This window comes from Spea bombifrons, chromosome 11, assembly GCF_027358695.1.
Source record: "Spea bombifrons isolate aSpeBom1 chromosome 11, aSpeBom1.2.pri, whole genome shotgun sequence".
Classification (NCBI taxonomy): Eukaryota; Metazoa; Chordata; class Amphibia; order Anura; family Pelobatidae; genus Spea; species Spea bombifrons.
This window is the reverse complement of record NC_071097.1, coordinates 25613891-25629090: the sequence shown is the minus strand read 5'-3', so window position 1 is coordinate 25629090 and position 15200 is coordinate 25613891. Positions and strand designations below refer to the sequence as shown.

The window sequence follows — 15200 nt, the reverse complement described above, 5'->3', positions numbered from 1 at the left end:
TTATACAGGACTTTTACTATTATTTTAGTAGTAGACATTTTAGAAAAAGTGTCTATAATTTAAAACTAAAGGGTCAGAGGCTTAGATATAATGTAAGGAAGTTTTACTTTACTGAGTAGGTTGAAGATAAATAGAACAGCCTCCCAACATAAATGCTAGAGGCCAATACATGAAGGAAATTTAAACATGCATGAGATAGGCATAAAGCACCAAGGTCTAAGTGACTCGATGAGCCAAATGGTTCTTATCTGCAGTCAAATTCTATATTTCTACATTTCTAATCCTCAATATTGCTGGAAAGTGCTGTGTCCGTTTGGTCAGGATTTCTTAATGTATAGTGCATTAGGAAATAAAATGCTGATGATCCCAAGACAACTTTTGAGCTATAGTAGATATTTTTATTGCATGACTTGGGGTAAATTAAGCATCCCGTGCAGTCTAGCTGGTAGAGGGCACATGCTGTCTGGCTGAGAAGGGATTGTCTATCATGTTTTACAACATGATAGGCTTTCTCCGTGTGTCTATGCTCTAGGACATTCTGAAATGAATGGTTTTCTGTTTCTCCTTAGGTACATCACATAGTTTACAAAATGTCACGCAGGTCATCATCGAATGTAATTCATTTTTATGTTTATAATCAACAATGTAAAAATGATTGACGCATCTCATAAAAGAAAATCTATTTTTTCACAGCATACAGAACTATTGACCAGATGTCGAGAGCTACTGATTATGCCTTTATTGTTAATTGTCATTAAATATTATATTAAAACGGGAGGGTTTTTATCAAAATGGTATCATTTGCTGCGTGGCTGAGAACAGAAAATTCAATTTTCAGAAATTTGTTCAAAGTTCCATATGCATTAAAAATGTAAATGATCATTTTCTTTTGACTGGATGAGTCAGAATAATAGTTTACAGCTAATCTAAATTGCAGATTTAATTAAGACTAGCAAACATGGAAATTGTACCAGTCATAGCTAGTAAAATGGTTACAAATTGTGATAATGCATGACAAATGGCCATTCTTGGAAAAACCCTTTATCCCTAACAATATAAATCCAATATTAACCATTTCTAGTTATCCAGTTATCCATATCCCTCCGAGGACAAGTGCATATTGTAATTGTCAGCCAAAAGGGATGTTAATGGGTATAATATGGATCTGGAATGGACTAGTATTAAAGTGTATTGAGTGTCAGTATTGAGTGTCAGTATTGTCAGTTATAAGGCATAGAAGTAAATATCTAAAATCAGCATGAATTCATTCCAACACCCAGGACTGGTGAAGACGCAACATTTACTTAAATTTAAATGGAAATATATTAGTTGATACAAAGGTGTGCTTATAATACTCTAAAAGAAACATAGAAATGGGAAATGCTTGCCAACCGTTTGAAGTTTGATCCATCAACGTAGTTGTCATGAAGGTCAAGGCTGGTGAAGTGGAGAATCTGGCAAAGTGGGCTGGTAGAAATGGTGTGACTCGTGCCTCAATTCTTGAAGGGCCACCTGACCATAACAATTTAAATCAATTAATATTTTGAAGTGATATTAATAATGCACCTACAAAGAAAATAATTTATTGCTAGTTACAAGGTATCATTTTCAATGGGTACAGATATTTTCAAGGATCGTATTTTTGGATATTATTTTTAGATCACTAAATGTATAAAGCATGTCACTGGATCTAGTAATCAAATGCGAAACATACTCATTTATTATCAATTAAAGATCTGGGGTAATTCCTTTTTTTACATACAATATTATCGACCTCTAAATGCAGTAGAAATTATTATGGGTGTTCTCACCATTGTTTTTTAATTAATACACAAGAGCATTCACAAGCATGGATACAGCCAGAAAAGTGCAGTATCTGCATGTATTTCTACCACCGCCTCAAGATGGGTCAAGTACTTGTGAACAATAACTACATGCATAAATGAGAAATATATTAGCTCATCAGTCTTATGGCCATTCAGGCGTTTTCTTAAACTCCCTTAAGGCATTGCCTTATAGAACTTACCTTATCCTAAAACAGGTCAAAATAGCAATACACTGGCAGCATGTACATAAAATGAACGAGAACAGATATGATACCTTTAGCCAGTTTTTTACTTGTAGCTTAGTACACTTTCTATGTTAGCTGTAACGATCAGGGTTCAATAAATTGAAAACAACATTCACTGGCATTGTAAAAATATATAATGTAAAAACATGTAATTAGTATTCTTCAAAGTCTATATTATTAGGAAAATATGTTTTATTAAAACAATCACAGACATATTTAATTTTTGGAGTATATATTGCCCTCTACTGGTGAGAGGTAGGATGTGTAATTTAAGAGGGAATAAGATATGTTTTTATAAACAGCAAATGTTGATAACTATATATTAAAAAGTATGGCCATCCCTTGTTTTTGTAAGCTTAATTAGATAATTTGTTACATAAAATTATGTAATATATGTCAGGTCGGGTGCTTTTTGGTCAGAAAAGATGTGCATGCAATCATACATAACCTCAAATTCTGCTGGAAATGTTTTATATGAAATGCCATCATACACATAAAATATGTTACACACAAGGATGTGCAATAAATAGTAGCTCTCAGCTCTAGCATTCCCCTTTTTTTTAGAAAGGTTGATAAACTACCTGTGCAATTTCAAATGTCAAGAATGACTCACTGAACAATATTTAATATAACTGAGCACTTGCCTTTCAAATTGACGTAGAGAAATTTATAGATATAGTTAACTCAGGCTAACTTGAAATCAGGGCAATATATGGTGGCACGTCTGGTGACGTCCTCTCCCCAATCCTTTAATCGAGGAGAGGACATTGCTGACAGTCTGGAGGTGCGTACAACGAGAGAAGATTGAAAATAGAAGAGAGAAGATAAAAAAAAGATAGAAGATGAAGAAGAAACGGAAGCAGAAGTGGCCGGCAGAAGTGGAAGTGGTCAGCTGAGAAGGAAGGGAAACATTTAGAGAGAGTGAGAAGGAGTGAACCAGAATGAGAGAGTTTGAGAGAGTATGTGAACGAGAATGAGAACCAGTGTGAGAGAGTGAGAGTAAAAGTGGGCAACAAATGTTATTCCAAAATTAAAAATGCCCCCCGAATTTCCAGGCATATCGAATGGGCAGGAAATGAAATGTGTTGCCCCCCAAAAAGGAAAAAAATTAATCATTTTTGGCCCATTTGCATGTCTAGTCAATAACTCTTTTTATACATGATAATATCTTACTGGCCCTTGCAGTAGCTTGCAGACATTGAACTTTGTTGTTATGTATATTGTCTACCATTATCTTCAAGTATTTTTCACTTATAGATTCCCCTAAACAACCCCATTTAACATATAATTTACACATTTATTTATTTCCCCTAATGAATAACTTTACATTAGTCAATGCTAAATTGTAACTGCCACTCGGTCATCCGGTACTCCAAGCTGACCCAATCTCCTTGCAGGGAAGTAATGCCTAGTTTCTTTCATTTTTACAAATACCTTTTTTCTAAGGATTATATCAAATGCTTTAGCAAAATCCAAATAAATCACAACTACTAAAAGACCACCGCTTCATAGAATCCAATTAACAGACTTATACAATCTGTCCTTCATAAAACTGTGTTGACTCTTACTAATGATGTTATGCGACAAAATATATTCCTGAATATTATCCCTTAGCAAGCTTTTTAATAATTCCCCCACCACAGATGGCTGACTCACTAGTCTGTAGTTACCTGGCTGAGATTTTTATACCTTTTTGAAAACTGGTACCATAACATCTGTAGCATTAACATATGGTAAGACATATTGGTACAGAAGGAGATACGGGACCTGTCCTTGCAAGTTCTGTTCTTACAGTCTGTTAGGAAGTTGAAGAGGAATGAGACAGGTGGTGAGGGGCTACTAGACCGAGAAGGATTTTATTGCAGTGAAGATCATGTTATTCCCAAATATAATGTCATATATTTGTCATCTAAGAGAATTTTCACAGAAAAAGGTGAGATAATTGGTAATGCTGTAAAATGTAAATATAGTGTTGTCGTGTGTAGCTGAGTGTGGCTGAGATGTGTGATGTGTATGTTTGTGTGTCATTTGTTTGAAAATACTGGTGATAGGCGGGAATCAAGTGGTTATCAGTGTGTTTGCGTTAGTCTAGCTGGTTAGCTGGACATCTTAGTAAGGTTATACTGTGTGGTGAAAGTTGAGAGGGCGTGATGGTGATGGGCTATTAATTAGGGAGTACTGAACATTTAAAGTATGTACCATACAATAATGAGCCTTAACTGGGCTAGCCACACAGTTTCTAAAACGTTTCTGTTTACCAAATATTATATGACTTTTGATTTGGTTTAGCGGATACCAATCTGTACCTGGGAATCTACATAATGTTGGCCTATATGATGCCACATTATATACCCTTAAACCCAACTCAGTATTGCTCAACTAAACCCTATGTTGCCCTCAGTTAGATTACATAGATTAATTAGAAGCATCAGATATACCCCATTTTGCTAATTGACCATGAGATTCATATAAAAATGCTAATTTTTTAGTTCTATGGTCTGATCATGACTACATTTAATAACTCCTGTATCTAAAGGTAGCTATTTTTTAATTGCATCTTTTAATTGCTACGATAGATCATAAGCCTTGAAAGACTATAAAAGATGGATTTATGCATGCTTATGTTCATTTTAAAGTTTTTAAATACTCACTACTTTGTATTCAAATTGTGTCATTATAAATTAAATGCTATATTATCTGTACTTTTTTCTTGGCAACCCTTTTGAATACCTTAGCATGCTACAAAGGTACAATCAACCATCATTCTAAAAAAGAAGCTAACAGTCTCTTTACAAATGGATTAAACACTCGAATAAAATAATTGAACCAGGTGTCTAAATAGAACATCTGATTTCATCCATTACTTAACAAAAGGAGGTGGAATCACAAGACAGAAAATGTCATAACTGTATTACAGACGGCATGGCACATTCGCACAACGAAATTGGAAATCCTATTAACTTTTTTATACAGTAAAATTAAATTCTTTCAGGATGGATTCACTCAATTCTGCTGTTTGCATTTCTATGCTAAAATTGAGTGACAAGGATCTCAGGTCCACAAACAAAAGGGACACGGGCAAAAAAATGTGTCCTTTATATACCACATGGATGCTTTCTGTGAATAAACTAAATAGAGAAACAAAGAACATTACTTTTCTAAATTTATTTTTTTACTAACTGTAAAAAAAGAGAAATATCAAAATTATTTTTTCGAATTATGACTAAGTTTGCCTTAACTACTGGTTGAAAGGGTAAGAAATTGTATGATATTGCGTGTATTAATATTTTAATTAATAATTCAAAGTATTCAATATTGTTGTATTAATTATATCTACACTTATCTACTGTATGTATCATATTCCGGAGGATGATGTAGAGAAGGCATACATAAAAGGATATAAATACAAGGGTTACCTTATATATTAAGGAACATTACTTGGGAAGAAAATATACATTTTCACCCCTAAGTGACCAGTTGTTTGGGGCTGAAACAAGAATGATGAATAAGGTGATGGAAGTTATGGTCCACAAAAGTTCACGGAGGGCAGCTATGAAATTACAATTACTGATCCTCGCATGTTTTTCGAGTATGCTAGCCAACCAATAGGCAGCACCAGAACAGTACATGTACTATGTACTCTAAGAGGTTGCATTTTTAAGTTAAATAATATGGGAGGAAAAAATTGTAAAAACAAATGCAATTATATAATCATGATGTTCCATGTTAAATGTGACAACTGGAAATATAAAATTATAATAATGCGTTATAGTAGCAATGTGAAAAGAAGAAGAAAAGATATCAATGATAAACATAGGGCTAGATGAAATGACACTGTGTGGGAAAGCAGTAGCCTGACAACAAAAAAATATGACTACTTGACCTAACCCGGCTAGAATGAGTTTCCTCACATCTGTTTCCAAACCAATGTGAATTTTTCATATATATATATATATATATATATATATATATATATACACACAACATAAAAACTGAGGAATGGAAACTGAGTGAATTAAACTTTACAGAAGAAGACAAGAGATACTTGGAATCACTTTTCAAATTTCTAGTTGGATAAGTAAAAGTCACCCTATTAAATCATGGAAGAGAGGTAAGGCTGTACTAAGATAAGAATAAATAAGTAGAATAAGTATATGTTGTCAAAATGATCAGAGCAGATAGTTATTATCACAATGAAGTTTATTCGACAAGGGGAAGAGTTTTGCTACTTCAACCCTCCTGTGCATTATAATTGACTATCCCTGACAAGTTTCTCTTTCAAGAAGAGCTGAGCTGGCCCTGGAAAATGCTTAGTTCAATCAATGAGATGATTCTGAAGATCTCTTACTGATGTATTATACAGGGCCAACCAAGCACTTCTTTTAGGAAAGCTTGCTGGTGTTGGTAATTCATTATACATAGTAAAACGGTAAGGTAAAATGACTACACTCCCACTTTGGTGAATAAACCCCTTTATCACATGTTTTGTGTCTGTGTATTTCTGTTAATTTGCATCCAACAATAATCACTTGCAAGTGTCTTCTCTAAGGATGCTTATTTACTTTGCTTTAGTTGTGTATTTTAAATTTAATGAAAGCTCAAAATGTTCACTGACCATTCTTCCAGAAATATACCTTTTTCAGCAATTCTAAAACAATATTAACTACTTAATATTTCCGGCTACCTTCGTAAATCTGCATGTAACAATGTAAAAGCACTGGTTTCCATTACGAACATATTTTTAGCTTACACATGTATTTCAAAATTAAGAAAAGTGTATTAGTAAGAAAAGTAATTAAAACTTTTGGAAGGAAGAAGCTAGAGAGAAGCTAGAGAGTCCCTGTGAAGATGTTTCAGCAATATATTTAAACAGCATGTTTAAGGATCAGACTGAAGACCTAGTAGTGGTTTGAAAAATTGGTTTGAAGGAATAAGCACTCATGAATAATACATTTAAATGACCAAAGTATTTTTTAAATTGCATTAAATGAGAGCAGGGGCATATTTACCTTTATGCCCTCCGTGGCTCCCGCTGTGGAGCTCTAGTTTATGAAGTCATTCTGGTGTACTGTGTCTTAAAGGCTTTTAATGCAGTCTATAGGGGCTGTGGTGGTTCCCTACAGTCCTAAATAGTGTAATTTTTTTAACCTTGTACAGCACTGCGGAATCTGTTGGCGCTTTATAAATAACGTATAATAATAATAATAATAAATAAAAGAGATCTCCCTTTTAAGTGGATCGTTAAGCAGCAGCACACCAAGAGGATCTACTGGACCTCTTGTCCTAGGCGGCCAGAATATGTTGCTGAATTAGAGGTTGTAGAGTTAAAATTAAAATCTACTTTATAATACCTAAAATAAACTACCGCTTCTCTACCTAGATATAATTGATTAATAATTCTGTATATGCAAGCAAACATTATTTGTTAATCTCATATAGAACATATTATTGCAAGGGTTTCACCATGCCAGTAAGTAAACCTTTAAATACATTCATTTTAAATGTATTTCAACGAGTTGCATTATTATTTTTCCATATTTTTCCCATTTTTTGCATACTATTTTTATATAGTGTGCACTTGTTCTGATATAAAAATACACATGTACTCTTTATTTTTCAGCACAGTAAGCCTAAATATTTTTCAGAGAGCCAATAGTTTTGAAATATTTAAATGAGTGACCGATTTTCCAAGGAATTTATATGTGAATATTCTATATTACAATATAAAGTTTGTTTTTCATATTATTTGAAGTAAAAAGGCAGTGGTATTTGCAACAATAATGTATCAACAATATTTGATTTATCATTATTTTGTTATTAACAGATAATTGACATTCATAACATTAATACTGCCTAAAGAGGCACTTGGCTGTGACTGACAGAGCTAGCTTCCTTCACTCCTCCCTCCCTCTCTTTCTCTCCATCCCCTTTTTCTTACTTTCTTTCTTCCCTTCTCCTTGTTCTTCAAACCTTACCAAATATAGTGTGCATTAACTTAATATCGAATATTACAATGTAAAAATAATCATTCTCAACTACTTTAAATTGGAGACATGTGTGATTTATCATAATTTCTGATTGTATGATAATATTTTACATTCATAACAGTAATGCCTAATGCTGCCTAAAAAAGGCACTTGGCTCTTTCTTTCTTCCTCCTTTACTCCCTTTCTTGTTTTCTTCCATTCACCTTCCTTGTTTCCTCTCTTTCTTTTCTCCAAACCTTACCAAATATATTGTGCACAAGATTATCGTCACATCATTTCTTTGATGATCACCTTTGTACTTTCTCTTGAGTTGCACACACTTGTCATTGATGAGATAAATAACAAATGATACAATCTTACTTGTTTTCCGTCAACAATGAACACCTTTGGGATATTAAGGATTCCAGTAACCTTTCTGTATACACTCTTATACAACTTACAAAATTCCTTGTATCTGCCATTGACAGATAACATCCATGACAAATTACACTGACTGTTTCAACAATATAAATAACCATTTCGAGAACCTAAAGGCAAAAGCAATTGAATAATGCTTCCTGTATTATGTTTGATTTGATTAAAAGTAAAATCTAAAAAAAACTGTTGAATAGTGTTAAACTAAATAGCATAGTAGGAGAAATGATCCTAGGCTTGGATTCTTTACCTATTCAAATCAGTAATTTTGGGTCCTGGAAATATGAGTATAAATAGGAACATTTGTGTTTAAATGTGTATGTACTAAATATACATCTATCACATAATTAGTGTTTGGAACAGTAAACAACTATTAAAATTAACCCCTTTGTGACAATGGCTGATTTGATTTTTTTTCCTTCTCACCATATTCTTTAAATTTTAACTGGTGTCCCTTAATATCTAACATACTTACTAATCACAGGTGCATGTTATTTGATTTAGCATAAATATGTGCACTATACTGTTGCCATTTTCTGCTATAAGCTTAAAATTAATTTTTTACAACTGGCCTTTCTGGACACAGAAAACGTTGTTTATTTAAGCTTATGAAAGGTTTTTGCAAATGAAAATCTGGATTTTTTAAATGCTCCAACAGCTTGCTATGTAAAGGTCTTTTTCTGAAATGCACTACAGTTTAACAACTTGAGTCCACGATGTAGAATGTGCAGAGATTATCAAGGACAGGACCGGGAAGCAAGTGAACCATGAGCACCGAGCAAGATTAAATTGGAAAGAGATGTTTGACATCTTTTCCTGATATTTAACTTACAAATGTGTTTCTTGATCCTTATTTTACATTGAAAAATGCAGCAGTCATTTAAAGCAGTACACTACAATATGTTTGGCTAAAAAAGAACATTATATATATATGTATAAAGTCTGTTATCAGCCTGTATTTATGGGAGGGGTCTAACGGGGTTTATACCCTCTTCAACATCCCCTCCTTCAGGATGTTACCTTTGCATTCTTCACGCCCGCACCCAACCTCAGTTCACTCTCTCTGCTCCCCTCAGTTTCTATATTCTCTGTTTCCTATCCCTCTTCCTTCTCCTTCCTATCCTACCTACCTAAGGGGGTGTTTTGGAGGTCTAGGGAACTATCCAGTCCCTAGACTGGGCGTTTTGTGCATGTTTTACATCTTTTCAGACCAACTTTTTGGTCTCAGTATTTCCCAGGAGAAAATCTATAGTTTACTTTCCTAATTTTGTAATACATTTTTGCTATATGCCACCTGTATCCACTTATGGCACAGCTTAACATGCATCCTTTATTGCTGGATCTATATGGGACATTATACTTGACCATGCCCAGCGTATTGTGTTCACCTCATATAAAGAAAACACATAGGAGGCCGTATTCAGTTGGAATGTGTATGGCCACAGCTCTTTATTTTCTTATACACTGTGAAACAACAGCAATTAGATTGTTATTACTTATCAAACACAGCTTGACACTATCCCTGTCAAGCAATACCACCTTGTAAACAGTATTTCACAACAATAAAAATGTAAACACCATTTTAAACTTGTGGTCATAAGACCGTCTTGAAATGATATTGAAATTAAAGGGAAACAAGCCATTGTTACCTATGCCGACATTACTCCCGCCTGCCATAACCCTACACTACCAGGCAGACTGGCATAAATCACATCACATTTCCTAAGGAACCCTGCCCTAGGGGAAAAAAACAATACACCATCGTACTGAGGCATACCACCGCCTAACCATTGAAGAACCATCCCCAAAAATTCCTTAACAGGAACCACACAAAAACGGCCAACCACACAACATAACAATAGCTGACAGGGAGGGTGCGAGGTATGCTGTTAAACATCTGCCGTCCTCAAGTAACGAGAGTGCCAAAGGGGGGGACTTTGTGGTTTTATAATAGTCCACATGGACCACCCCTTCCAGTTCCCCCTTCTCTGCCTCACCTACTCCACATGAGTTAACAGGCTGTTCACATCGGCTCAGTCCGGTCATGTAGCCCCTCTGTTCATTTGGGCCTCTGGGGCTCTCTGTCCCTTTCATTTGTTGGAACGGCTAAACGATTCCAGAAAGAAGACAATTCATAGCACAATTCATACCAATCCCAATTAAGTGCCAAACCAGTTAAGTAATATCTAGTAACAAATGCCTATTGGCATAGCAAAATACAAAAGTCTGGTCCAATGTAGCAGAATGGCTGCAGACAATGCCACGAGAAAAATGATCTGCTTTATTTAGCTAACACTTATCCTAAATGTGAACTGAAGCATGCTGTACCATCTCAGAAAACTGTGCAAAACACTAACACATTTTGGATTTTTCATCTGTTTTGTAATAAACAGACTTTACTAATGAGATAAACTGACAAAACATGAAAGGCCGCAGAACAGAATTGTTTTTCTAGCAAGTACCAACACTTGGCTGTTGTGTTTCTGTTAGATATTAGACTTGGGCACATCCCAGCTGTTCTTCAGCACAAAAAATACATGTAAAGCATTAAATCATTCGGCGGACTTATGAACAGGTGGCAGACAGTTTACGTAGCAGATGCTGCTTTTTGATATTTCTATATAGTCACTCCACATTTTAAACACTATAGTCAATGACTGTTATTTACTTTAGTTATTAGACTCGATTTGGATATAAAAATAGGTCATGGGGTTAATGGATACACCTGCGTGTCTATTTGCATGCCACTTTATTGCTTCTTCGGTCATTTCACATTTGTTATTCGTTTTGTCTTTTTCTTTGCCTTGTCAGGATTCCTGACACTGTTTTAAGTAGACGTTGCTGTATTTGCTACGTATTTCGAGTTTCTATTTCAAATTCAGTGCAGCCTCTGTAGTTAATCATTTTTACAAACAGATAGAAAAGAACTTTAGTCAAATATGGAGGTGGCAACTTCAATTACAGTTCAATAGATGGCTTTGCGTTTCGTCTGTATGGGTATAGGGAATACAGATTAGTTCTGATTTAGTATCCCAAATAATATAAAATAATATGCAATCATTCATTGTTAGGCACAAATTCAGTTTAGGAATTATTGGCCGATAGTATGTATTATTATTTATTATTGCTCAAATGTACAAGTGTTCCCATACTTTTATATTTAAGTAATTTTTTTCATAGTCTAAGTGGCCATTGCAACTGGGCCATTGAGCAGCGTCACACTAAGGTACCCAGTCGGGGAGGACTGCTGCCCAGCTGGACCTATCATTCTAGGCCAGAATACATTGTACTAATTTACTTACCTAGGAGCAGAATCTGTTCAAGGTTCGTACATTAAACCATTTGTTCTGCATCCTTCCTCCTGTCATCATTCAGCATTGTAATTAAAAGTCCAGTGGGTCTCAATGAATATGTGGATAGTATTTTATCCTGTTTCCCTCACCAGTGTAGCTGCCCTTATTATCATATTGATTTGGGCACTCTAATAGGAAAATATGATATGGGAATAATTTACATTTATTAGGACCAATTTATGTTCTGTTATGTTATTGTTATTATTGTTATTATGTACAAGAGACAAGAGACAGGAGCCATGGGCTAGCTGTTGGACAGGGGGGTACTAGTCTCAGCTAGCATTCAATTGGCTGTGAGTTGGTGGGTGGATATAGCTAAACATTGTTTCCTCCGCTTGGAGAAAGAGGAGAAGGACCCAGGGTCAAATCCAGAGACTCCTGATGTTTCATTTTCTCCTCTTTTGGGTCAATATTAATGCATCAGTTATTGTTTTTGAATTCCTTAGGTTTGTTCTTAAGTAATAATATTGGTACATTCATTAAAGCAGGGGTTTGTAGGGGAGTTTCCACTTTTCAATATTTTTTTCAATAATGGTAGACATAATCTATTGGCTTATTATATTTTTTTCCTTGTCAAGTTGAAAAAAGAATTTTCCATGGGGGTTTACCTTTAATAAGACATGAAAGTCCACCATGGGAGCATGTAATATATATAGTCCACACAATGGAAACCAAAGTAAAGTTTAAGTAAGAGGTTTAGATATATATATAGCAATCCAGTTTATATATTAAATACTGATGATATGTTTGTTTTTCTTTGGGTTCTCATAAATTCATAGTGCAGATTAGCAAAAAGCACCTCTGTGTTTACAGACCATTATTAAATTTAAAATCTGTACATGAAAGAAGCAAAATGCGGTATTGATTTTTTATAAATTGCTATTCCATGAAAAGCAGCGAACAATATGGCTTTTATCCCCAAACAATAGCCTCAAAAGAGAAATGAGAGCATGCTTGTAAAAAAAAATGGAATACCCCTTTACAGAATCATGTGTAAGATGAAAAAATATATTGGATTAGAACAAATTCTGGCACTAAGAATAGAAAGAATACATTCCGGGAAAAGTAACATCTGAAAAAAGAAAAATGTCCATTTAAACATTGTTAATCTAAAATTCATTTTTTAGAATAAAAACTGTTAATATCAACATTCTATCCTAAGGGAAAAACCAAAACCTAACCAGCAAATTTACTGAAGTTACTTCCTCAATTTATTGTGATGAAGGTAAATGAATTCTCCCGTTAAATGCATGGGATTTGTTCAGTAAATAAGAGATTTTAACAATCCAATTATGCTTTTTTTCCCCTCACTTTTTATTGCTGCTAAAGAGGTGTGGAAAAAAGCTTACCGGGCAGATGAGAAGTTATAAATGGGACCTTGATTGGCGGCAAAGTCAGCATATGGTATGGTGGAACAGATGCTGAGGATAGTCTGTGCGATGTTTCTGAGTCTATTCCCATTAATACAGCTGGAGGTGCAGCCACTGCACCAGTGATGGATACAGCCTGGGTGCCGCTAGCTGGTTTCATTCCACTCTGGCAATTTCCTGCAAAATCACAATAAATATTAGATAAAATAACAGATCATCTCCTTTTCTTAAATGATTTTATTTGGAGAAATTGCTTTTGTTTCTCAAGGATCCATAACAAACATTATAAGGAACAGTAAGCATAAATCATCACCCCAACCTCTCCAAGCCACCTATTCATAGGGGCCACTGGGTATTAATAAGGATGCACTGTGTAAGGGACAGATTCAATGTACACTTCTGCTAGCACTTCAGTTTAGCAGTTGTTGCTGAATTTCGTAGTTGTTACGCTGCCCGTAGGCACACATGGGAGTGTTTCTCATTTACAGCAAAGCCGGTAGGAGACACATTTGCATCCGTAGTGGTTGAAGCAAAGTTGGCCAAGAAGAAGGGAAACATTTGAGCAAAGGACTGCTCTGAAGAGCTTACAATAACCTGCTTTTCCACCTAACGCAAATCCAGAGAGCTCCATATATGCATTGAGCTGAGCATCGAGTTATCCTGATCATAAGACAAAGCCAGTGGCTAAATATGAATTTACAGTACATAAAAATGGATAGTCTGAACTATCTTTACATTGTCTGCCACCATTTCATTTTTGGTTATATGGTACTAACCTATTATTGCCCGCTTTTGCATCACATGACAGTTAATCATTCCCTAACAAATCACAAATAAGGCAATGTTTCTGGCAACATGTTGGGCATTCAACTATACAATACTAGCAACTGTATCTGTAATGTTGATTTTAGTTGTAAAAGCATTATATTTAGTAGGTGGGACCACTCAAGTAAGTTTATACAAAGATTGCTCAGGATCAAGATAAATCAGGTTGAATTTATGCTATAAATAACATTTGAGTTTTAGTACATGGCTTGTGTAGGCACAATCTGAAATTCATGTGAGGATTTTTAATTAGCTAGTGTTCATAAAACTTGGCAGCAGATACAGACAGCAAACATATGGATTTTCAGCAAATCATTCCTTTGGATTCGTTACATCAAACAACAGCTCTATAGCCTTACTCTATTAAAAAATTGCTGTAGTGGCGCTTAGTGGAACATATGTCTGTATCAGTAAGTCCTGGACAGTTCTGCATGGCCACGCAGACCAATCTTGGAAACCCTGCCACAAATTGACATAAAAACTGCTAATCAAATCCATTGGAAACTACTGGGAGGCTAATGTAGGTCAATGGCGCTATCATAGTGGGTGACTGTGCTGATTTCTATATCCTGGCAAGCATTTCTCTAACAGAGTGTGAACATTATTAAATGAAACAATTTACATATATTATCTAAAGAACACATTTTAAATGATATTGGCAGAAATGTATACACAAATCCTTCTTATAAATATGCACGTTAATTTAAATGAATTTTTCTATACATCGGAAACATATTGCATTTTTTTTTTGCAATATATTAAAGAAATCCAACTAGTCTGGCTTGTAACTGAATAGATATGCCATTTTGCCATTGGCCAGTAAAATAAATCAGTGAAACTCAAAAGAATTACATAATATCAGTATATTAATTAGTCTGCAGAGAAACAAAATAAATAAAAGGGAGAAATACCAGGAAAAAAAAAATGTATTATAATGTAACGTATTATACTGTTATAAATTATAATACCTTTATATATATATATATATATATATATATATGTGTGTGTGTGTTGTTTTAGTCGGTGTGTGTTGTTGGATAGCGTATGCATGTATATAAGAGTGTGGTTTTAGCATGTGTGTGCGTATGGTGTTATGTGTGTTACTGTATGGCACTGGCATAAGCATGAGTGTGTATATCCGTATGTATTGTTACAGTGTGTATATATTGGTGTATGCTGT

At 34.7% G+C, this 15200-nt stretch overlaps 1 protein-coding gene across 1 annotated transcript in view; it reads right to left on the bottom strand.

The window, feature by feature from the left end:
• Positions 1-15200, bottom strand: part of TCERG1L (transcription elongation regulator 1 like) — a 50260-nt gene that overhangs the window by 22630 nt on the left and 12430 nt on the right. Inside the window, exons 4-5 of the mRNA XM_053450359.1 lie at positions 13175-13361; positions 1393-1512 (exon numbers count right to left, since the gene is read on the bottom strand). Coding sequence (XP_053306334.1) covers positions 1393-1512; positions 13175-13361 — 307 coding nt within the window. The remainder of the gene's footprint in view (positions 1-1392; positions 1513-13174; positions 13362-15200) is intronic.